The sequence below is a fragment of the Manihot esculenta genome, chromosome 8, assembly GCF_001659605.2.
Source record: "Manihot esculenta cultivar AM560-2 chromosome 8, M.esculenta_v8, whole genome shotgun sequence".
NCBI lineage: Eukaryota > Viridiplantae > Streptophyta > Magnoliopsida > Malpighiales > Euphorbiaceae > Manihot > Manihot esculenta.
The window spans coordinates 13,367,902-13,393,658 of NC_035168.2; the positions used below are offsets into that span (position 1 = coordinate 13,367,902).

At 33.3% G+C, this 25,757-nt stretch overlaps 1 protein-coding gene across 5 annotated transcripts; it reads left to right on the top strand.

Moving 5' to 3' along the window:
* Positions 1 to 284: 284 nt before the first annotated feature.
* Positions 285 to 21,913, top strand: LOC110620814 (phosphomevalonate kinase, peroxisomal). 5 transcript variants are annotated; one of them, XM_043958755.1, is made up of 12 exons: positions 292 to 548; positions 4,062 to 4,109; positions 5,938 to 5,980; positions 6,261 to 6,411; positions 6,678 to 6,775; positions 7,030 to 7,139; positions 7,226 to 7,278; positions 7,669 to 8,040; positions 14,266 to 14,370; positions 14,835 to 15,062; positions 20,692 to 20,814; positions 21,467 to 21,913. In XM_043958755.1, the coding sequence occupies exons 3-12, from the start codon at positions 5,973 to 5,975 to the stop codon at positions 21,728 to 21,730; spliced, it is 1,512 nt and encodes a 503-aa protein (XP_043814690.1). In that variant the 5' UTR covers positions 292 to 548; positions 4,062 to 4,109; positions 5,938 to 5,972; the 3' UTR covers positions 21,731 to 21,913. The 5 variants fall into 5 exon arrangements, with proteins under 5 accessions (XP_043814694.1, XP_043814690.1, XP_043814691.1 ...); XM_043958756.1 differs by having other exon boundaries at positions 5,945 to 5,980; XM_043958757.1 differs by lacking the exon at positions 292 to 548 and adding an exon at positions 587 to 3,937 and having other exon boundaries at positions 5,945 to 5,980.
* Positions 21,914 to 25,757: the final 3,844 nt, after the last annotated feature.

A 25,757-nucleotide genomic window follows, 5' to 3' on the forward strand; every position in this document is an offset into this window, starting at 1 on the left:
ATTCACTAATTCCGTTGTGTTTTGCTTGCATCAAGGGAATTGGAGAGAAAAAGGGACAATGATAGAGAAAGGACAGAAATTGCGGTTCTAAACAATTATCTCTAATCGATGAAAATGAGGAAAAACTGAGAAAATAATATTATTTATATGTCCTTTTTTAAATTGTAAGAATATACCGTCGTTTCTCACATTTTTTAATAGAAAAATATTCAGTTTTTTTATTTCCCCTTCATTTATCCTCTTGATTTCCCTGTAGAATTAAAAATACAAAGAAAGGGTTAGCGTCTTGGTGATCCCTAAAATGGTGCCCTTCACATTTTCACGTGCTGTCGTATTCCTACTCACTCCTATTTCTCAATTTCGAATCCCTCCTTCTCTCTCCCTCATTCCTCTCCCAACCACCTCACTTCCTTGCTGTCCTCACCGACGCAATTCCTTCACCGGTCGATCGCCATCACCGTCTCCCACCTGCTCCCTTCCTGTCGTCGGCATTCTAATTCGCTCTTACAGTCGCATTCTAATTCCCTCTCACAGCCGATATTGAAAGTGTACGCTGCTTTATATGTGATTTACACGAGCTTCAGTATTTTTACAGTTTTTTTTAGCTCATCCTTGGCGTTGGTTTCTACTTGGTCTGTTGATAGATTTAGATTTCAACTTGTGTTCTCTAGTTTAGGATAGTCTGTTAGTCCCGAATTGGCGTAAATAGTCGAAATTTCTGGTTGATTTATTTGTCCTCCAATATTTGGGATAATTTAGGATGAATAATCGATTTATCTAACCTGAGGTAGCTGTTGAATGCTCTTCTTCCCTAATCAAAATTTCTGGTTAATTTGCTGTTTATGCAAATCAACCAGAAATTGTATGAATTCTTCTCTAAGTCCCTCCAACAGAATAGAAATTGTATGAATTCTTTATTGTGTTGTTGAATCCTTTGTTTGTGGCTTAAAGCAAATTTTAAGGTGATGTTTCCTTTAGAAATTGGCTACACGTTCACGCAAGTACACATAGGAAATTTCACCAAATAGGTGCCTTCTTGAAAAGAAGTGAGTTTTGATATCTCAAGCTTAGAATCCACATATATAACAATATCGGCTGGATGAGAAAATGGAGTTAGAAATTAAAGAATCACCTGCTCTTGGAATGTTTCTTCACGTTTTAACATGACCATTCCCATGTGCTCCTTGTCATTGGGCTTGAGGAAATTCTTCATTGATTTCTTTTCTATAGCTTGTGTTTGAGTTAGACTCTGAAATCTACACAGAATCCTTCCTTCTAAAGAAGCTGTGCTCAGAAATGAATCTGGATCACATTTCCAGATTCATGTGATATATTTTATCTTATTCTCATCGACCTTGAATCTGTCAATGGAGGAAGAAGAACAGGGCATTTAATGTTAAACTTAGGACACATTTTCTGCTGGTTGATGATAGCTATAGCTAGATTGCTTACTAGACGCGACTTGGAACATTCAGATTAGTTATTAAAGAATTATTTACCCTAAGTTTCCTTTTCCTAACAGAAGATATTACAACCTAGATACTGACTTGGAACATTTTCTCTGTGAATCTGAATGCTAAACTTCTTTTGATCAGCAAATAATAATCTCAATTAACCAAATTTATAGGAGTACACTATTTAATCAAAACCATATTTGCATGATTTGAACTTTAATCTATTTAAGCAATAGGGCTTCGGTATTCATCCCAACAATGGTTAATTATCTTGCACATCTAATTTTTATCTCTTCATTTTAGTGAGAATCATGCTATCATTATGTAATCTCTTTGTGAAGATAATAAAACAATAATAGAAAACAAAACCTTTTTTTTTAGCGTCGTGCATGCATGGACGTGCATACACACACAAGGGGGAGGCACAAACCTGAGTAGAGGAAATAACTTCTGGTGATAAGCTCATATAAAAATGACTGCCATAAAGTGCAGAACTAACATCCAATCCACTGCCAACTTTCCCTTGTGCAATACAATGGGCAGTTTGAGATTAAGTAAGTCACCTTTTATAATTTTAATATCTTATTAAATTTTAATTTCAATAAAAAATTTTTAAAATATTGATTAAATTTATCATATCATATTTATAGAAATACTTTAATTGAAAATCAGTATAGTCCTTTTTATCTATTATATTTCTTGATTGTGTATAAAATTCTTACACGACAAATTAAAAGAAAATTGAGGGAGTAAAAGCCTTACCATTAATTACATAAGTAGTCCTAATATCTGAAGTTTTTTCATTATCAACCCTAAACTTCTTTTTTATTCAAATTATAATCTTAGGATTATGTTTTTGTTTAGGAATAAAGCCTTTTAGTGCTGAATTTCATGTTAATGTTCAAAAGAAAAAGTTAAAAATAAAGGGAAAATTACTTTTATGTCTCTGAGATATAGTATAATTGATGGATTTGTTTTTAGAACCCAACGCTTTTATTCTTTTTAGAACCCAACGTTCTAGTCCTTGAAATTTAATTTCATCGAAACTAGAGGTCCCTCTCTCAAAAAATCCATCAAACAAAAGAATCTCAAACTCAATCCCCTCTCCCAAATTTCTCTTCTGCTGAAACCTAAACAATCTAACTTTCCCTTCTCAATCAGTCAACACCATCTCCCATCAATTCATCACGATCTACTAGATCAATTTGTTTCCCTCTTCAAGATCAATTTTTCACCATTTAAGATCAATTCGTCTCCCTCTTCAAGATGTTTTTCTCCTAGATTTCCTCTCAAAGTTAGATCAGCTCCTCACTCATTGAGTATTGCAACTATTGAGAACACGTAGAAGCAAATCAATGGACCAACATCTTCATCTGGTTTTTCTTCTTCTTCTTCATGTGACACTACGATCTTCGAGATTTAATGTTTTTTTTTTTAATTGATTCATATTTCAACCGGGATATTCGGGAAATGGAAGTAGTTAACAAATGATTGTTGTTTCTTGATCTTCAAACGGGTTGTGGTTTCAATAAATTGAGAGATTATATTAAAAAAACTAGACTATTTCTAGGAAATTTGCAGGGGTTGAGGGACTGGGGATTTACTGGAGATTATATGTGGGTTTGATCAAAAGGATATTGTTGTGATTGACGAGAGAAATAATAGGCCAGCAGAGGTTGGGCAATTTGAAATGGGAATTTGTATTTTGATTTGAGAATGAAGAGGCAAGAGAGTCGGTGAGTGAGGGAGAATAGAGACACTGAGAGAAGAGGATTTGGAAATTTGAAGAAGATGAAGAGGATGAAAGGTTACAAGTAATTTTTATCATTGATAAGAGTAGTTTTGGAATTATATTTTAATCTCTTTCCTTTGACCAAGCTTATATTATAGACTTAATAGAAGTATTGGATGAGAGGACTTTGGATTTTGACGGAATTAAATTTCAGGACTAAAGTGTTAGGGTTTTAAAAATAGAGGGACAAATATGTTAACTATGCATTTTTCCTTTTTATTATAATGACTAGATCATTAAAATATAAGGGAAATATATATTTAAAAAAAAGAAAGTTCTGTATCTTCATCATGTTTTGAGTAGGTTAGCTTAATTCATTTTAAACATTGTCTGTGTGACTCCATGATGTTGGCTTAATTCCTCATTTTCCAGCGGTAGAAAAAAATGGTAATGAATAAACAAAAGAGGAAAAAGTGAAGTTAATCTGCAAAACCATATTGTGAAAGGAAAAGGCATGTGGGAACCCAGGAGCCCTGATCCTCTGTGATGTTTGTTTTATAATCATTATTATTTTTTGTGTTCCTTTGAAATGTTCTTCTCTTCAAACTTCTCCTAAAAACTGTTTGTTACAAGGAGTGAAATGGTGGGGATAGGCATGATGGTTCATTCCATGTGCAAGTTCTTAATGAAAATCATGTAATGGTTATAATATATTCTTAATTTCTCATTCCCATTCTTTTCATCCCAGTAGGTAATAATGCAAATAAGGGGTTGATCCTTATTCTTCATCTTTCACTCTTGGTATCCTAAGGACACAATCTTAATCTCTCACTTTCTTCCATAGCATATGATCTCCTCCATTTTTTCTTTTTCAGGAAAAGTCTTCCCTGTAACCGAGGCTTCCAGAGATTCCATTTTCTCAGGTATTTCTAGGGCTTTCATGCAGTAACAATGTGGCCAGTTCTCTCATTGGTAAACAATCACTATTGTTTCATTTTTTTTTTCCGTCTTTCTTCCCTCCTCTTCTTATCCATTCCAGACAGAGCTAAAGATAAAAAATGGGGGCACTAATGAAGATTGATGGTGTGGTTGTGGGCATTGTATGTCTAGAAACTTTGCCATGATTGTTGTTGGACTTTTGAGGTTGTCTGTAAGTCATGATGAGTTACAAATAATTTGCTGTGATTTAACCAATGGTGACTGGGAAAAAAATGTCCTTCAAATGATAATAAGTGTAATCATATAATGTTTTTTGAACCTTTTTTTCCTTTAATTTGGTTAACTTTCTAAGGAAGAAATGCAAATTTGTAACTAGTAGAATTAAAAATACTTGATCCATTATTATATTCCATGTTCTGGCAGAGACATAGGAATGGGTTAGAGGATGGGTGGACATTATTTTACATTTGTGAGTGAGTTGTGTTTTCAATTAGATCTGCATTTGGATTTGTGTCTCTGGATGTTCATATGATATACTTGCTCATCTTTTTTGGTGAAGGACAATGGGTAGAGGATGGCGTAATCACTATTGAGGAAATACACTCAATATGATATTATTGCTCATCTGCTTCAGTCTGGATCCTGATTCTGTTTGCTGGGTCATTGGGATGTAAAACAAAATCAAAAGAATAAAAACACGAGTAGCCACTTCTTTTAGAACTTGAATCATTTGTATCAAACATGGTAAACCTTCAAATCTAACCTTAATTTAATAATTATAAAGTCTTCACATGGTAATTCTGAATCTAAATCTTAGTTCATAAACTTACATAAGATAATCAAATGGAAAAGTTTTCCAGTATCCTTTTTCTTATGTGCACCACATTGTCTATATCAAGAGTCTCTCTCTCCTGCGCTGATACCCAGTCCACTCAAGTTTTACCTGACATGAGTATTGTACATTACTGCATTGAGCATTGTGTTTTAGATATTTTAATTAACCTTCACATTTGCTATTCTTGAACCATTTCACTCTTAAAAAATGAAACATGGATATTCTCAGATTAGGGGTGTAATCGAACCAAGTTGAGTCCATTTTGTAAGTTCAACATGAAATTTATCAAAGCTCAAGCTCAAGCTCAATTTGATTGAATTTTTATTGAGTTTGTGCTCAATTTGAGCTCTGCTCATTAATTTTTTCTTAAACTTGAAAATGAGCAAGTTAAAAACTCGAACTCGAGCTCGAGCTCGAGTTCCAAATCGATTTAGAAATCAAATCAAACCTTTTCTGCTATATACTATTTTCATTCTCATGGGTCATTAATCATTAGTAATATAAATAACACAAAAAATAAAAAGAGTTTACATCATATTACTATAAGATAAAAAAATCCCAATTACAACGACATAAAATAAATAAAAATAAATTATTCCATCAAATAACATAGCATCTAAATTTAAAAGTAAACCTAATTACTAATTATTAAACTATTATTATATTATCATTTACTTTTAATTCAAATATATTATTTATATTAAATTATTTTATATGATACAGAAGATTATATATGTAATATAAATACAAAATATTATATATGGAACAAATATATTAATATAAGTGTAGCTCTGTCTGGATATGAGAAGGAGGGAAGAAAGATGAAAAAAATAAAAGAAAAAAAAATGGAACAAGAGTAATTGTTTACCAATGAGAGAACCAACCACATTGTTACTTCAATTTCATTTCCATCTGTCTCAAATATCCTTTTTCAATACCAAATTTTATCACTTTGACCACAACTAATAAACTATCAGATTGCAGATCTCATAGATTAACAGAGAAAGACGCAATGGCTATGTAAGTTCGATACCCAAACTTTAGCTTGCATCATATACTTGATTTCTTCTTTTCTTTTACTTGTACTAAATAGTTTCATTTTCTATAATGACTACATTGGCTTAATTTGCACTAGTATTATAAATATTTCAATCACTAAAGCAGAAATGTTTACTTCAATAAATTTTTGTGATCAAACTGATAAAGGTTGATGTTTTGCTTCCTGTTTTTAATAATGTTTGTGTTTTTAAGTTATTTCTTTAGTCTGGTTTTGTTAGTTGATATTTGGTGTTTGCTATAGAGTTGCTTCTGCTCCGGGTAAGGTGTTGATGACCGGGGGTTACCTCATATTGGAAAGACCCAATGCAGGGATTGTACTCAGCACAAATGCTCGATTCTATGCCATTGTGAAGCCTCTTTACGATGAAATCAAACCTGATAGTTGGGCGTGGGTGTGTCTGATTCTCCTAACTTTTGTCTATATGCATGTGTGCTTGTGTGTGATTTGATTCTGCTTGTTTGCATATTTTAACTAAATCAAGCGAATTGGACTGACTTTTTTTTATATGTTTATCCAAATTAGCCTATGCTTTAACACTTTAATTAATCTTCATGATGGTCTTGGATTTAAAAATCAGTTTGATATGCCTTTTATTGAAGATTATTTTTACAGCATTGTGAAATTCATTTTGAATGATTTGTTCCATATGTCTTTTAGGCATGGACTGATGTGAAATTAACATCTCCCCAACTCTCCAGAGAAAGCTTGTACAAATTCTCACTCAAGAATTTCACTCTTCAGTGTGTCTCTTCTAGGCAAGTTTTCATTAATTATGATTTTGATGGTCTTTTAATTCAAATTTGAAATCACTAATACTTGAATTATTGTTTTTTTGGATTCACATGTACCTGCATATTTTTTGTTGTGCATTTATATACAGCATCAAGCCCATCTAGAGTTTGTAGTGAAAACTACACCCAATTCAAATGAGCTGTGGTGATAATCATTAATAAAACATATGGTTAAATGAATTACGATGTGATATTAACTGTTGGCTAAAGTTTTTCAGTGCATCAAGGAACCCTTTTGTGGAACAAGCAGTGCAATATGCTGTAGCAGCTGCATGGGCAACACGTGACAATGACAAGAACGAGTTCTTAAACAAGCTACTCTTGCAAGGTAATGTTTCATGTTCTCTTTCCATTCTAGGGAAATGGACACTGGGGCTTTGAGAATCTGATGTTTCAGCTGGGTTGGTCTTGCAGGTCTTGACATTACAATTTTAGGTTCCAATGACTTCTATTCATACCGAAATCAGGTTTTACCCTCGTTTTGGTTGCTTAATTTCATTTATATGAATAATCTTTTGGAGGCATCTTTATACTTTCTGTGAGTGGTTGTACATCTCTTTTATCACATATCCTGTCCTTTTGTTTCTTCGCTCTTCTTAGTACTTATTTCTTTCACCATGATAAATTGTAAGTATCAACTACCTTGGTCTTTTTGAGAATTAAATTTGCCTTTTCTAATATCACATCATGTGACAACATATTCTTGAAGATGAGCGTAAAAATTTGTTTCACATGAAACTTTAAGTGACTGCTTTTGAAGTATGAATTGCCCATATAATTTCCATACTTTTGTTGCTTAGATTTGATGCTGTTTATTTTACCCTACATATCATTAATGTGATATGCCTCTTTTACAGATTGAAGCACGTGGGCTCCCTTTAACTCCAGAAGCATTGGCTGCACTTCCACCTTTTTCCTCAATCACCTTCAATGTAGAGGAATTCAATGGACAAAACTGCAAGCCTGAGGTTGCTAAAACTGGTTTGGGTTCATCAGCAGCAATGACCACTGCCGTAGTTGCTGCTTTACTTCATTACCTTGGATCGATTGATCTTTCATCCTGTTGTAAAGAGAACCAATCTTCGAATCTTGATATGGTACATATTATAGCCCAAACTGCCCATTGTATTGCACAAGGGAAAGTTGGCAGTGGATTTGATGTTAGTTCTGCAGTTTATGGCAGTCATCGTTATGTGCGTTTCTCACCAGAAGTTCTTTCCTCTGCTCAGGTTTGTGCCTCCCCCTTTTTTCTTTTTTTTTGTGTATGTGCACAATGCTAAAAGAAGGTTCTTTTTTGCTGTGATTGTTTTGTTATATTTACAAAGAGACTACATAATGATAGCATGATTTTCACTGAAATGAAGAGATAAAAGTTAAATGTGCAAGATAATTGATCACTGTTGGGGTGAATTCTGAAGCCCTATCACTTACGTTACTGCATTTCCATATTGAGATTGATAGATTTAAGGATCTTTCACAATTTGACACTTCTAAAAGATAGCTATATGCAATCAGTTTTAAATTTTTGTCATAGATGGAGATTGGATGAGGCAAGTAATTTCCAGAGGATGAAATTGCCACGTTTGAAGACAGGTTGCCAGAGGAGAATAGGAGTTAGGTTGCATGCCCATTATAGACTAAGAACTCTATTGAAGTGGAAGGTCAAACATACCGAAGTAGCAACGAGACCAGGACATTAGAAGTTGACCTAGGATGAGTTGGGTTGAAGTGGTGGAACTCTTGGCAATTCTTGCAACACCCCAGTACCCCACACCTAATTGGCCCAAATAACTCACTCCCAAACCACCAAAATGTGTAAACCAAGTTATTTTAGTAATTGGGGGCTGTGATATATATAAACTATTTTCCTCTCTTATTCCAGACAATGTGGGAAATCATAATTCCACCCGCTTAAAATTTGTAAGGATTAAAGAACAATTTCACCCTTGTACTTCCGGGAAAGTTTAATTCAGTCAAACTTCAACTTTTTGTCCAAATTAGTTATTAAAGTTCTAATTTAAGATCAATCTAGCCTACAAAATAAGAAATAAAAGAAATGAACTTTTTCATTTTGGACTAAAATAAAGAAACTAATAAGTTTTGTTTAAAACTCATGAAATTGAGCTTCTTATTAATTTTTTTAAATCTAAGTCAATATATCAAGAATTTAGCCATAAAGTTTTTATTTTGGGCTAAATTGAGTTTAAATTGAAAGTTATTAGCTAATGTGGGCAAAAAGTTGAAATTGGCTAAATTTAACTTTCTCAATAAGTACATTGGTGAAATTGTGCATTTTTTCAAATTTGTGATGTTCTTGTCACTCACAATTACTAATTCAATACTCAACCTTGGGTTTTGTGGTTATTTGGTGCCTTCCAAGGATCCATCTCGTTTCTAACTATGAACTATGGGTAACTATTTTCTTACAAGCCCACCAGTTTTGTATAATTTTATGATTTAAAATGGCTATGATATCATTTGTGATACCCTATACCCAATTGGCCCAGATCACTCGACTCAAATGGTTATTCCAATTTCCAAGTTATTTTAATACTTGATATAGACTCTTCCATTACCTTGTTTCCAAATAGTGTTATAGGCGAGGCGATGAAAGCTAAAATTATATTTATATATATATATATATATATATATAACAAACACTGATTAACATTCATATTTAGAATAATATAAACAACAAATATATAAAAAGCATTATTAATAAAATTTAAAATAAGACTATTGAATAGAACTACTAGTCTAGTCTATTACTCAATACTCAACAAGATTTCAAATATAAAATAAAGTATTATAAATAGATCAAGAAATAACAATATAATAGCAAGTACCAAAAGTATAAAACCAGAAGTCAAACTCCAAACTAAAAAGATAAAAACCTTACTCTTCAGTCTCTACTCATAATCACCATCAACATCATCGAGATCTTAATAGTAATCATCACATATTCTTCTTCCTCTTCATCATCATCAGTGGCTTGTTGTTGTAGTGGTGCAACTGGAGTTGATCTGACACCTTTATTTGAACTAGACTCAAATGGAGTTGATCTTGCAAGTGATCTTGATTCATAATGGGGTTTAGAAACTCTAGTAGCCGTAGCAACATTTTCCCAAGTCAACACATCATCCGTAAAAACAAAATCATCGTCATCATCTTCATTGTCCTTTTCTAACTCACCAATCAACCTCCCATTACTTTCATCAATATTTTTCAAATCTACAAGTGTGATTCTATCTCCAAAGATATATTGGTATAGTAGTGCTCTATTATACTTAACATACACCAAATTATTAAGCCGTTCTTGAGTAAGCTGATTTCTTTTCTTACTACGAAGCTGTTATTAAATTGAAAATAACAACTATTTTAAATTTTTAGAGATTTGATAATAATAATGTTTAAATTTAATATTATTATTTACATGCTCAAATACACTCTAATTTCTCTCACAACCGCATCCATTGCATGTGAGACTTGACACTTTCATAGCAAACTTTTGAAGATTTGGATAAGTTGATCCGAATGTTCTCCACCAACCAGCTATTAAAATGTAGAACCAATATTATAAAATTATAGCCAATAATTTTTTAAAATAAGTGAGATACAAAAAATTAATAAAAATTCAAACTAACCAGAAGATCTAGTTCGCCCAAAAGAGCCTATAGCTTCCTTGTGCTTCTCAATTTCATCCAGAATAATATCAATTTTTTTGGGATCTTGTTTCATTTTTTTGAATGCAAGACATCAAACCCATATTCACTTCTTCATCTCCTTCAATTCTCAATTTGTTTGGATAAAAAAATTCTGGATTTAAGAAGTACCCGGCAGCATGCAAAAGGCTATGCATTTGAATTGACAATCTCTTATCAATAATCTCAAAAATATTCTTTTATTTCTCTTCATTGCCATTGAATGATTTGGCAATGGCTTCCTTAGCTCTATCCATTACTTCATAAATATATTCCATTGCTGATTTTTTTTTCATTATCTACAAGACAAATCCTACAGACTAAAGGACCGGAAACTTTGAGAGCATACAACACATGATTCCAAAAGAAAGGACTCAAAACCGTTCTCACTTTTTAGCTTTTGCATCTTTAAACCATTAACTAGTTGTCCACACTTCTGAATTAGACATTTTTCTAATGTTTGTCTTTTGAAGATGAATCCTTCCCAATATGATAAAACTAGCAGCAAATCTCGTTTGCCCTGCCCTAAGCAACTCTACTTCATTGGTAAACTTTCTCATCATATTTAGGACTCCTGAAGATCCATACATGAAGCTGTAAAGCTCAACAACTTCGCAAAATGTTTCTTTGAAAATTCGAATCTTAGAAATATCTTCCAACATCAGATTTATACAATGGGCTGCACATGGAGTCTAATATAGATGGGGATAATTTTTTTTCCAAAATCCTCTCTATCAAGAAAAAAAAGATTCATTTAGTTAATAATTTAATATTTATTATTTATATTATGATATATTGTTGACAAAAAATTTTAAAAAAACTTATCAGCTGCAATATTAATTGATGCATTGTCTGTAATCACTTAAACTACTTTATGTGGACCAATTTTAAGCATTTTTTTCTCAATCATACTGGCAAGCAATGCACCGTCTTTGATTCACTAGAAGCATCTATTGACTTTATATATATACTTTCCTTTGGACAGTTAGCTAAAAAATTTAATTAGAGTTTTTTCTCTTTTATCCGTCCATCCATCACACAACAAGAAACATTGATAATTTGCCTATTCTTTTTTATGAGACTCTAAAAGCTCGTTTGTTCTCCACTTCCTTGTTGAGCAATTGAACTCGAACTTCATGATAAATTGGAGGTTTCATGTCCCTCCCATAATTACCAATGGCTCGAATAATTTCTCCAAAGTTATTGTAGTTTACAACATTGAAAGATATGCCTGCATCGTACAACCAACGTGCTAAGGCAACACAAGCTTGCTCTCTCAGCTCTTTCTTAGCTGGGTTGTTTTTGTCAATAGTTGTTTGCTTCAAATTTTTTTCTAACACAGTTGTCTTAGGAGAAAAATAAGAATTGAGTGGTCCTCAATTGTTACTGCTTTGTAGAACTTTGAACTTTTTTGAAACACTACATCTTGTTCTTGTAATGCTTTCTTTCTTTTGGTGGTAGCAAACATTTAATTTTCCTCTTCCTCATTGACTCCCTCCTAGCACTTTGACATCCTCAAAATCATTAACATTCTCCATGTGTATAATGACTTGTTGCTTTCTTTTTTTACTCACAAACTCTTGAATCTGATTTCTGACATCTTCTAGACATTTAGGACAGCAGACCACATTTTTGTGACCCAGCAAGATGTTGTTTGATTCTATTAACCCATCCTTTAATAACTTTCATGCAATAAATGCATTGAAGATCATTCGTATTACTCTCACTGAGTTGTATCACATATGACCATGCATGATCTCTTCTTTTTTCAGCAGTAGCAGGAGTAGAACCATTTGTATTGATATCCTTATCACCCATTTAATCTAACTAAAAATAGAATCAACAGAGCAATTATAGTATTATATCATTTAATTAAATTAAATAACCAACAAGTCATTAGGCATATTACTAATATAACATTAGATATTCACATGGTCATATTTATTATTCATATCTCCTCAACTAACTTCAACATCAATACCAACAAAATGAATTATGAATACGCAACAATTTAAAATCAATAACACCCATGATCCATTCTAATTTATAAATAAATAAACAATAATGCATTTCTGATTTCTCACAAATAAATGAGCTACAAATCACAAATCTACACAACACCTATTCTAATTTCTTATTAAATAAATAAAAATTCTCACAAATAAATGAACAACAAATCATAAATCAACAACACCCATTTTAATTAATTTCTAAATAAATATCAATATTCATGATTCATCACAAGATTCACAACGCCCATTTTGTTTAGATCGGCTTGAGAGTGGGGAGTAGAGACAATGATGTGGAGAGGAGAATAATGAGAGGGAAGGAAGGGAGGAGATTGGGAGAAGAAGGGCGGAGAAGAAGGAGAATGTCGGTCTGGTATGGAGAGTGTAGAGGAAGGGAGGAGAAGGAAGAGAGGAGACGAGACATACCTGTGCTTTTGTTGGAATCGGGCGTCGGTCGGCTCTTAGCTGGCTGTTGCTGTTTGGAGAAGGTATCGGGACTCTGTAAAGGTTTTAATTTTAAAACACTTTAAAATTAAAAAAAAAGGGATGTGCCTGGTGACGCCTCGCCCGACTGGTGCCTCGAGAGGCAAGGCGAGCCCCTCATGGCAGCCTTTAACAACACTGTTTCCAAACAATGTGGAACATGACAACTTTTAAATCTTTATTATGAGAAAACCACATAAAATTTAAGAAGAATTCATATAGCTGATCTCAAAAAGATTAGAGTTGAGGCTTAGTGAAGCAAATTTAATGCATTGGATGTGACTAAGTATTATTTAAGTAGTTTGGCATTGTTGTTGGCGCTATAGTTAAAAGGTACCTCCTTAAATTTATTAGTTAGGGAATAAAATTTGGTTAAAAGTTAACTTATGCATGTTTTAGTCTTGAAGCTGTTAAACAGTTTGTTTAAATCCTTTTCTAACAATATTAAAATGGTGCTTCTCCAAAAATTAACTTTTTGGTCTCCCCATGACAATCCCAAACAGAGGCTTTAATAGGCATGATATATAATTTGGACAGCCCACTACATCTGATCAGCTTATTCCATTTGCTTGCTTTCTTTCTTTCCTTATATTTTTTTGGTTGTTTTTTTCTTTTTCTTTTTCTTTTGTTTTTTTTTTTTTTTGGGGGGGGGGGAGGAAGAGAAGGGTTCATTTTTTATTAAATGGACTGTTGAAAGTTGAAACCTTTTATACAAGTTTTAGCCCTTGGTTTACTATTTATAGATTGGTTTTGAGGCTTGGCAATTGGTGTTTGTAGAAATTCATGAGCATCTAAGCTTTTTGGACTTTATTATATCTTTATATTTTAGTTTGTTACATTTAAGTAATTTTCACATTTAAAATTGACCAAAAGAAGACAAAGTGTGTTTCCGTCATATCATTTATCATAATATGCTCTCTCATTGACTATTTCTTCACTCTTCAAAAAAATTATTATTGGGGTTGCTATAATTGAACGTTTACTCCAAGATCTCACCACTAAGTAATTCCTGCTGACTGTAAGCAGATTTTGGATTAAAAAATAAATAGACAAATGTACTTTTTGTTGTTTATTAACTTTTTTCTAGCTATTAGAGGTTAACTTTGCATTTACGAAGCATTATCATTGAAACTTTTAGAACAATTACTATTTATAACTTAAGAGGATATATTTTTTTTCGTCAAAAACTTAAGAGGATATATTGTGAAAACTTCCACCATTACATACTTTCTTGTATTTTTTTTTCTGTAAAACATTACAGGATGCTGGGAAAGGAATTCCATTGCAGGAAGTCATTTCTAACATCCTAAAAGGAGAATGGGACCATGAGAGGACTACTTTTTCCTTGCCACCTTTGATGAGCCTGGTAAGCATCCTTAGACGAGTATGCATTTATAATTAATGATGAAGATCCCACCCAATCATCAATGATTGTTTTTCATCCATTTTTCTTATAGTTGTGCCTTTCCCTTTTAGTGTTAGACATTCATGGGTGTTATCTATAGTGATGCTGCACGCTTTTCACCTTTCATTATCGATTCTATTCTCATACTACATAGTAAGTTTTGATGTTTCATTCTCTGAGATGTGTGCTTCCATCATGTTGAGTAATTTGGCCCTCCGAATAGTTTGATGCAGTTGCTTCTATAAATATGCAGATTGGTAATGATCTAAACACCCATTGGAAAGACACAATCAAAAGAAAATATTATGAATTAGCATGAAAATAACTTTTTGATTTTGAAGAATTTTGGATCTCATTGAGCTTCTCATCATATGTTAAAAACCATGGTAGTTTTTTGATAATGATAATTATGATACTTCTTGAAGCTACTGGGTGAGCCAGGAACTGGAGGATCATCCACTCCATCAATGGTAGGTGCTGTAAAGAAATGGCAGAAATCTGATACTCAGAAATCCCAAGAAATATACAGAAAATTGTCACAGGCAAATTCAGCATTGGAAACACAACTTAATATTTTAAGCAAGCTTGCAGAAGACCACTGGGATGCATATAAATGTGTGATACATGGCTGCAGCATGAAAAAATCGGAGAAGGTATTTCTCATCTTGTTACTGAAAATGGAAAAGTTTTTAGTAATATTGAAATGCTGGAGTAATATTCAGTTCTTTATTCAAATTTGGAAACTACAAAGGCTTATCCCTCCAAAAGATTGATAAAATTTTGTAATTTGTGAAAATGTTTACAGCACCTATTTATTTTATGATTATCACAAATTAACTTATATATTGACCTGTCCCATTAAATGTTGATGTTTAATTGTTAACTACTTGATCAAAACTTATATTCCGTTTGTTTGAATTTTAGCAACATTAGAATTGCACCAACATCATAAAATAACATAGGATGTTTCTAATATAAGCTGAACATTGTATGAGAATAAGTTTAATGACCATTAGGTTAAAAATTTGTACAGATATTTGTCCAAGAGCAATTAAAGTTTGTAATTGTTATAGTATGAACATAATTTATGCATAATTAGAATAGATTATAATTAGAGGGAGGGAGGGAGGGAGGGAGGGAGGGAGGGAGGGAGGGAGGAATATAATCTGTACATAATTAGAATAGATCGTAATTAGAGGGAGGGAGGGAGATATTGATACTATGTAACATAATGCATAGAGAAATACTACACTGAACCTCATTTGTCCAGCTCATTCTAGCCACTTCTTCTAGAACCCCCCTCTTACTGATACTATGTAACATAATGCATGCAAATCATCATAATATTTTTCTAGGGAAATACTATACTGAACTCCATCTGTCCAACTCATTCTAGCCACTTAATGACCATTAGGTTAAAAATTTGTACAAATATTTGTGCAAGAGCAATTAAAGTTTATAATTGTTGTAGTATGAACATAATCTGTACATAATTAGAATAGGTCATAATTATAGAGGGAGGGAGGGAGATACTGATACTATGTAACATAATGCATAGAGAAATACTACACTTAATCCCATTTGTCCTGCTCATTCTAGCCACTTCTTCTAGAACCCCATCTTATTGATACTATGCAATAGAATGCATGCAAATCAAATCAGAATATTCTTTTAGGGAAATACTATACTGAACCCCATTTGTCCAGCTCATTCTAGCCATTTCTTCTAGATCCCCCTCTTATTTCTGCGATGGTATGTGACAGAGTAATTTGTTATCTTAATAAGGTCTTGTAATCTGTATATAAAGCCTATTGTTCAATAGAGAAAATATATGAGTTTTCTACAAATCCATCCCATTACATGGTATCACAGCCTTAGGCTTGATTAGGTCTTTGTTTTCTGCGTTTTGGTTTTTGTCAGTTGTGGGTCACTATTTTCGGTTGTTGTTGGATCTCACCACTGTCAAAAGGGAGGAGCGCGACCCTGTTTCCAGCCCATCTTTAGAATCAGGACCATTTGGGTAGCACGTGAGCTTCACATGTTGAGTTTCTATTTCGGCTTCTCCTTCACACTCCGGCGAGTGTAGGCGTGTGGGACCTCTAGCAGACCTTCGATCTTCTTTTCGAGTGCCGCCGCTGCATTTTCAGCCATTTCCCAGTCATCCTCCAGTCATCGGAGCTTGTGCAACAAGGTCCTTCATTGGTTGGGTGCTGTACAGGTTCTTTTCTTCCGGTTCAAACCTATTTTTTGGCTTTTTAATCTTAGGTGCATTGTTTTGTGGTCTAGTTTTGTATCTTGAATCATTGGGAGGAGGATTTTGTGAAGTGATTATTTTAGCTTGAATTGGTTAAAATGTCATACGATAGTAAGTCTCATGTCACTGAAAATTGCAAGAAACTACAAAATAATCAAAGAACTGCTAATGTTGCTGCAATCGGGTCTTTCTTTGAGAATACTATTCTCATCTCAGTTGAAGAAAATGCTCAGTATCAGAGTCTGTTGAGAGGTTCCATCCCAATAATTGTGGATACTAAGTCATGTAAAACTTGTATTATCTTCTCGCACAAGTGGGTCTTTGATTCTGGTGCTACAGATCACGTGACAGGTAATCCTCATACCTTTGTTAGCTTTTGATTGTAAAGCACATGCTCCTATTACCATAGCTGATGGGTCAATAGGGTTCTAGGACTGTTAAGCCTACTTCTTCTATTACCTTGTCCTCTGTACTAAGTTTACCTAATCTTGCCTTTAACTTAATCTCTGTGAGTAAACTTACCAAAGACCTAAATTGTTGTGTTTCATTCTTTCTTAAATCACTGTTTTTTCTAGAATCTTACGACGAAGCAGATTATTAGTAAAGGATATGTATCTGGTGCCTCTACATTTTGGATGAGTGGGTATCTCATTCAATTACCTGTTTCAGAGTTGTCTTTCTGCTCAAAGCACATTGTCGGTTGGGATATCCTTCATTACTAGTTTTGAAAAAGATATACCCTCAGTTTCGGTATATATCTTCAGTAGAATGTGAGTTATGTCATTTTGCCAAACATCATTAAAGCTCTTTTAAGTCATAGAGTCAATAAACGTGCTGAGTCTACTTTTGAATTAGTTCACTCAAATGTTTGGGGTCCCTGTCCTATTAGGTCTAAGACTGAGTTTAGATATCGTCATTTTTGCGGATAATTTTTCTAGAATGATTTAGATTTATTTTATGGAGCATCATTATGAGGTTTTTTCTCATTTTTTTGCTTTGTGCTGAAACGAAGACTCCATTTAATGCTTCTGTGCACATTTTGCAAAGTGACAATGCTAAAAAATATATTTCAGACTCATTTTAGATTTATATGACTCAACATGATATTATTCATCAATCGTCGTGTGTAGATATACCTGTTCAAATTGGGGTTGCTGAAAGGAAGAATAGACATCTTCTTGAGACTGCTCGTGCTTTATTATTTTAAATGCAAGTTTCTAAGCAATTCTGGGCTGACGCTGTCTCTACCACTTATTTTCTCATTAATCGTATGCGCTCCTCGGTACTAAACAGAGATACTCCATATGGTGTACTGTTTCTTAATAAATCATTTTTTCCATTGGAATAATGTATTTTTGGCAGTACTTGCTATGTTAAGGATGTCCGACCTCATGTGACTAAGTTTGATCCTAAGGCTCTAAAATGTATTTTCTTGGGATATTCTCGTCATCAGAAGAGATATCGGTGTTACTCTCCAGACCTCAACAGATACTTAGTTTCAATTGATGTAGCATTTTTTGAGAAAATCCCATTCTTCTCTACAGCACAACCATCTACCAGTCAGAAGGAGGAAGAGGAAGATGAGTGGCTCATCTATAGGCTCATCAGATGATGAGACTTACACTACTTTGTCTTCCACTAGTTTGTCTTCTTCTCTACAACTCACTGAAGGGGTTTCTTCTATTACATAGCCTTTTGCTAAACCCAGTGGTTTAAGTTTACTCTAGAAGACCAGCATCCAATGATACGTGTCCTGCACCAGAATCTTCTTCACTATCGGATTCACCTCCGAGTGATCTTGATCTTCCCATTAGTTTTCGTAAAGGTAAACGACAGTGTAAGTCTACCTATTATGTTGCTAATTTTCTTTTTTATGATCATCTGTCTCCTTTTATTACTTTCTTGATTGCATCTCTAGATTTCATTTCCTTACCTAGGATAATTAAAGAGGCTTGGGTCCATTCTGGCTGGCATGGTGCAATGTTTAAGGAGATTAGGGCTATAGATGAAAATCATACTTGGAAACTAGTGAATTCAGCGAATGGCAAGAAGGCTGTGGGTTGTAAATGGGTGTTTTGCCATTAAAGTCAATCTAAATGGTTCCATAATGAGGCTTAAGGCCCATTTTGTCATGAAAGGATATGTACAAACCTATGGAGTCGACTATTTTGACACATTCTCTCTTATAGCTAAAATGACCTCAATTCGCTTATTCATCTCTTTAACTGCTACTTAGCTTTGGCCTCTACACCAGCTCGATATTAAGAATGCCTTTATGCATGGTGACCTCCAAGAGGAGGTGAATATGGAGTAACCACCTAGATTTGTTCCTTAGGGGGGAGTATGGGAAAGTATGCCATTTAAAGAAATTTTTTTATGGCTTGAAGTAGAGTCCTTATTTTTGGTTTGGCAAGTTTAGTGAAGTTGTTCAAGATTTTGGGATAAAAAAAAGCAAATGTGACCACTCAGTTTTCTATAGACATTCAGATGCTGGTATTATTTTTCTTGTTGTGTATGATAATGTTGGGATCTTGTCACTCAAACTCTTATTGCATGCGAGTTTTTGTACCAAAGATTTGGGTCAGGTGGTCAGCTTAAGTACTTCTTAGGAGCAGAAGTCTTAAGGAGTAGAAAGGAAATTTTCTGATGTCAAAGGAAGTATGTCCTTGATTTGCTTGCAGAAATTGGAAAGTTGGGAGCTAAACCTTGTAGCACACTAGTAATTCCTAATGTATGTCTCACGAAGGATAATGAAGACCCCTGTGATGACTCAAAAAGGTACCGGAGGTTGGAGGTTGGTTGGAAAGCTGAACTACCTTACAGTGATACTCGACTAGATATTGCTTTTGCTATAAGTGTGGTCAGCCAGTTCATGTCTGTATCTATAGTGAAACATTGGGCTATCCTAGAATAAATTTTATGTTAACTAAAAGGAACTACTGGACTCGGTATACTCTATAATCTGTAACATATTACAGTTGAGTGCTTTTCAAATACTGATTGGGTAGAATCCAAAAGTAATAAAAAGATCTACTACAGGCTATTGTGTGTTTGTCGGAGGAAATATAGTGTATTGAAAAAGTAAGAAGCAGAATGTCGTATCCAGATCTAGTGCTGAGTCAGAATATAAAGTCATGAGTCAATTTGGTCGTGAGATTTTGTATATAAATCATTTGTTGAAAGAAGTTGGAATGGATGCTGCGACACCTGTGAAACTTTGGTTCAGGTTCTCCTTCACATTACCTCTAATCTTATATACCATGAGCAAACTAAGCTTATTAAAGTTGATTGTCATTTTATCTGCAAAAAAATTCAAGAAAATTTAGTTTCAACCAATTATGTGAAAATAAGAGAGAAACAGGGTGATTTACTCACCAAGGTATTAAATGGTCCATAGAATAGAATATCTTTATAACAGATTAGGCATGATAAATATTTATACTCCAATTTGAGGGGGAGTGTTGTAGTATAAACGTAATCTGTACATGATTAGAATAGATCTTAAAATCATAAGGCTAATTGATTGATAGAAAATTTTTAGGAGAGTAATTTGTTACCTTAATTAAATCTTGTAATCTGTATATAAAACCCCTTATTCAGTAGAAAACATACATAAATTTTCTATAAATCCATCTCATTACAGTAATAAATGAATAAACCTAGATGTAAATCCTTAATTTAGTAGTTATTAAACTTTTTCTCATGAGATTGAGCTTATAATAGCGACATCTAATAACATAATTGCTAAAAAGGCTTTTAGATTTATCATTTGAGAGGTCCTATAAATTCAAATAACCGGTGTCATTTCTTTTTACGCTTGCTCTTTTCCATGAAATGATATTCACTCCTATTTGGACCGATGATGGGAGGGTGGGGTTGCAAGATTCTTGTACTTAGTTGATTCACGCCATCAAGTTTTTCTTTTTTTTCTTAAAACTTGTTTTATTTAGACTTTAATCATTTTATAAGCTGTGAGATTCCTTTGTACCTTTATTCATTTTGAGATGATCTACACGTTGCATGAACAGTGGATTGAGCAGTCAACTGAACCCAGTCGAGATGCAGTTGTTAAAGCATTATTAGGATCAAGAAATGCCATGCTTCAGATTAGGAATTACATGCACCAAATGGGTGAGGCTGCAGGTGTTCCGGTATGTTCAACTTTACTGTATTAGATTTTTTCCCCCTTATTTTTCCGCTAAGATGCTCATAGAGGTGGTGAATAAAGAGATGTAGGATAATGTTTTGCTTCTCCAGTAATATCTTTAAGTTTTATTGCTCTATTTTAAGATGCTTAATCCCAGACGGAGATCACGAGTAGAAATAGGAATTTGAGAAAAATGTCTTAGCATTCACGTTAATGTTTTTGAGTGCAAGTGTTGCTAAGATCACACTGTTATTTCATGATATTGAAAATCAGCTAAAAAGAAAATCAACAAAAAACTCTCACTCTCCACCTAACATGCAAGACGCTGCAAGTGTAAATCATGGGCCTATCTGCCAGTCAGTTCAAACCTAAAAAAGATGGTGTGGGGAAGGGATAATCCCAGGCCTAGCCCAACCATCTATGAGAAGTCGAAAGTTTCTGTCAGCCCATCAATTCTCCTTTTTGTTCTGTTGTTAGTTTGACAGGTACAGGGAAGGTTTGGCGTAAATCTTCACTTATTTATTTATTAAGTCCTATTGTTTTCCAAATATTAAGCAAGGAAAAAAGTGTGCATATATATATATATATATGTTTATGATAGTACAATCTGTTTCTTTGGTCGGTTGATCAATAGTTTTAACTTGCAAAATTTGTAGATAGAGCCTGAAATGCAGACTCGACTTTTGGATACTACCATGGCTATGGATGGAGTTCTGTTAGCTGGAGTTCCTGGGGCAGGTGGGTTTGATGCAGTGTTTGCTATTACCTTGGGAGACTCTAGCAACAATGTGACAAAAGCCTGGAATTCACTCAATGTGCTAGCCTTGTTGGTTCGAGAAGACCCTAATGGTGTATTGTTAGAAAGCGTAGATCCCAGAACCAAGGAAATCACGTCAGCTGTTTCTGCAGTTCATATATGAGCAATGAGCGAGGCATATTATTTAGTTGTTGTTGATAAACTATGCCCACCATCATAAAGTGGGAAATCAATTTGTCAAAGGAATTTGTGAATTTATTCATGAAGAAAAACGCTTGCTAATCAATAGATTTGCTTTCTGGAATACTGTATGCTGTCTAATAAATGATTTCTCTTGCAAATTTTATCTTCTTGTATATGCATCGAGCATACAATTAACTTCTGCATTAAGACAATGTCACCAGACAAAGAAGACGGGCAATGAAACATCCTTTTTTATCAAATCTAAACAAAGCTTCAATTGAAAAAAAAAATAAAAATGTTATGTTTGATGGGGAAGAGCAAATTATAATCTTAGGTCGAAATGGAAGATCAAGTAAACGCACCAAAGGCTCAACGGTTGAATCACGTTCATTGATATTGACAGTGTGAAGTGCTTCAGCCTTGCAAGACACTCCCATTTCACGGGTGGCTCAAGTAAAAGTGTTTCGGTAAAATTGATGGCCTGGATTTAGAAATTGATTCTTCCTGTCTGCAACTCGGGAGTAGGCTCAGCCACAAGAGAAAAGGGTCCCATATTTCAAAATTTTAATCCACGTGCCCCGCACGGAACTACAACTACAATAGGACAGAGCAGTCTATTTTTATTGGCACGTGGAAATGCGTCTCCGCTTAAAGAAATATCACGTGCATACAAAACGCCATCGTCCTGGTCTGTGGTTGAGAGGTATCTAATGGGTATCGTCCTACTCGTCTCTTTTACTCATGCTGAATTATTCAACGAATGGTACATTCTGTACATATAACCATTAACCACCGTCCGTTCTAATTGATTGTTGGTAATGCCACTTAAGGTTTCATATGTTTATTCGTCTAAGTTCTAACATGAAATGATGCCACAACGAATTTTTTAAAGTAATTTATTAATCAAATATTTATATGATGGTGTAAAGTTTATTAAATTTTTATATATTTAATTTTGGTAACATTCTAATTTATAGCCTTACAGTTTTGAAAGCAATTTCAGAAATTATTAACTTAGACTGAATATAATGTAAACTTCATGAGTTATTAAGAAAAGTCGGAAGCAAGTTTAAAATTTATAATTATACAAAGTATAGTTTAGTTTACTGATTAAGTAGATATTTAATTTAATTTTTAGACATGATCGATACTTATTATTGATAGAATAATTGATAGCGAATAATGTATTATAATTGATAGCTGATAATTTATAGTAATTGATATACTTTTTAAATGTTTAAAAAATTATGTTTAACGGTTATTATTTAACTATTGAGGATAATACATTAATTTATTATATAAATGAGATATATATAAAAATATTAATTTATTATACAATATATATAGTAAATTTTTAAAATATAATTATTTATCATACTTATACATAAATGTTATAATATAATAGATATTATAAATTTATAAAAAATAAATACTATAACTAACTTAATTATTATTTATTAAATTTATTTAGTATCTCTTGTAATTTTAAATGTTTTATTGATGTGAAAATTTAATTTAAAAATTTATAATTAATAAATATTAAAAAAATAATATGATTTAAATAAAAAATAAAGTTAAAACGACCATACTAGTGTAGAGTTAATTGGAAATGTTGCAGCCATCAGTTATTTTTCTTAAAACTTACTAAATATTTGATTTAGTTATTTATATATTTTTAGCTATTAGCGTATTTAACAACTAAATTAAATTCTTATTAATCGTATATGTAATTCACTTGATAGTTTCATGTTCAAACCCTACTCACCCATCCGATATTAAAAAAAAAAAAAAAAAAACATACCAAGCAAGGACCTCATCAATTATGCTTATCGCATTCTTTCTTTTAAAGTTGGTAACTTGGCTAATTGTTAGCCTCTACTACCACATTAGTAATGGATTTTTTCCCTTGAAAAATAAACAAGAAGACTATAAGAGCTCGAGTCTATAATATAAGAATAAATTAGATGATTGTTAAATTAAACATTTATTATATATTTTAATTAGTATCAATGTAAATATCTAATTTAATCATTAATAAATATTTGACTCAATAACTAAAATATCCGTAAAGGAGAAACATGCTTCCTGCAAATTTGGATTGTTAAAGATGTTTTTTCAGTGAATGGCCATAGTTGAACAAATTGGGGAAATTAATTGTTATTCTATTGATTAAAAAATTTTCTAACTAACCATTTATATTGAAAAATGGGGTGGTGTTCATTTCACAACCAGAAACCTATTTATTTATTTACTTTTTAATTTTGTATTGTTTCAGGTGGAATCTAGAATTTTGTTTGATAAAAAAAATTTTAAAATTTTATAAAACTTCAATTGAATTAAATTTTTTATAAATTTTTTATTTAAAATAAAAAATTTTTAATTTAAAAAATTAACTACCGATCTTGACCGGTTGTACGATAGTTATAAAGATTCGGTTGTCCGATAGTTATAATTTTTATTTGAAGAGATAGTTATCCTATCGATTTGGAATTAAAAATTTTCATTAAATTATTTTTTATAAAATTTTTATTAAAAATAAAAAAATTTAAAATTTTAATCATAAGTGATTTTATAAAAATTTATTTGAATTCTTTTTATGCAAAATTATTCATACTAAATGTAAGCATTATGATTATGATTTGAATGAAAATCTTGAAATCAAACAATTAGAGGTTTTGAGTTCAAATTTTAGATATGAAATATCTTAAAAAATTTGAAACCGAGTGCTTTGTCTTCTTAATGGACTTGTTCGACACGAATATAAATTAATCGAATTTTGAACCCCGAATGATTTATAAAAAAAAAATATTTGTTTAATATTCAGAAAAATATATATTCTTCAAATTATGAAGTATCTCAAAACATAGATGAATATATTTCCAAAACATTTCTCAAAATATGATAATATTCACCCTACATAATACCACATGGCCTTTGGCTTAACTTTTTAAAAGAAGAAATGATCAGTAATCAAATATGTACATATGGCAGCGGCTGTATCAGATAAATTCTCTTACGAGGAGATTATCGTGATTCATATGGGAATCAAAAAATGCCTCCATCTTTAATTTTAACTCCAGAACCTATGCACGTGTTTGTCTTAGGTTTTCTAGGAAGCTCAACTCCTTGGTCTTTAGTTGATTTTAGCAAAGAGTTAAGGCGGTAGCTCATTGGGTTTAAAGAATCCCGAAAAGTGTGAGTGGTCACTGAAAAATACATCGGTTTCACCCTCCGCCGTGTTGTTTTAGTGGTTTGTTTTCGTTCTAGGCTCATCGCCATCTTCTTCTGTCGCTGGGACAACCGGTTCACTAACCAAGCATGTTCACCGAGTGAAAATAGTGATCATGCTTCCTCCTCCTCCCCAATCTATAATAGAAAGTTGGCTCACTCGCAATTTGAGTCTTTTGCAATGGGCGCCTCTGCATCTGTCCCAGTTTTTGAGTCTTCTGCTGCTGTCCCCACTCCTACTGAGCCCGTTTCTATGAATTTGGGGGTTGATTCTTCATGACCTCGTAGCATCCAGCGCCTGCTCTCCTTGATGATCCTAACTTGGCTGTCCTGTTAACTAAGAACGCCCTAAGGTCCGGGGACCGTCGCGCTTGAATGAGCTTAAGATAGACGATCTTTTTGACAATGTCATGCACTCTGCCTTGGAAGTGCTCTCTGTGCCTATATGGACAAAGAACATAACAAAGTCTTGAGGCGGGAGTTTGGTGCTTAAGAAACGGATAAGAGGCTCTTGGCCGAGGAATGCTCGAAACTGAAGACTCGAGTTGACAAAGTGGAAGGCACTATGAAAGAGATTCTAGAGTCAGTAGAGAAACTTTAGGCAGACTTGGGAGAGGCCAACACTTCCTGTCTTGCCCTTGAGAATCGGTCTAAAAGTGCTGAGGATCAAGTGGCCATACTTCAGCGCCAAGTCCAGGAGCTGCAATCTCAGGTTAAGGAAAATTGGGCGCCTCGAACAGAATTGGTGAATCAAAGGTTGAGCTTCAAAAGACGGTGGC

What these genes read in the sequence shown, in the direction of transcription:
- LOC110620814 (XM_043958755.1), top strand. An exon ending in AACCTGATAGTTGGGCGTGG is followed by an intron (nt 6,412 to 6,677) that starts GTGTGTCTGATT and finishes TATGTCTTTTAG; the next exon opens with GCATGGACTGATGTGAAATT. An exon ending in GTGAGGCTGCAGGTGTTCCG is followed by an intron (nt 20,815 to 21,466) that starts GTATGTTCAACT and finishes CAAAATTTGTAG; the next exon opens with ATAGAGCCTGAAATGCAGAC.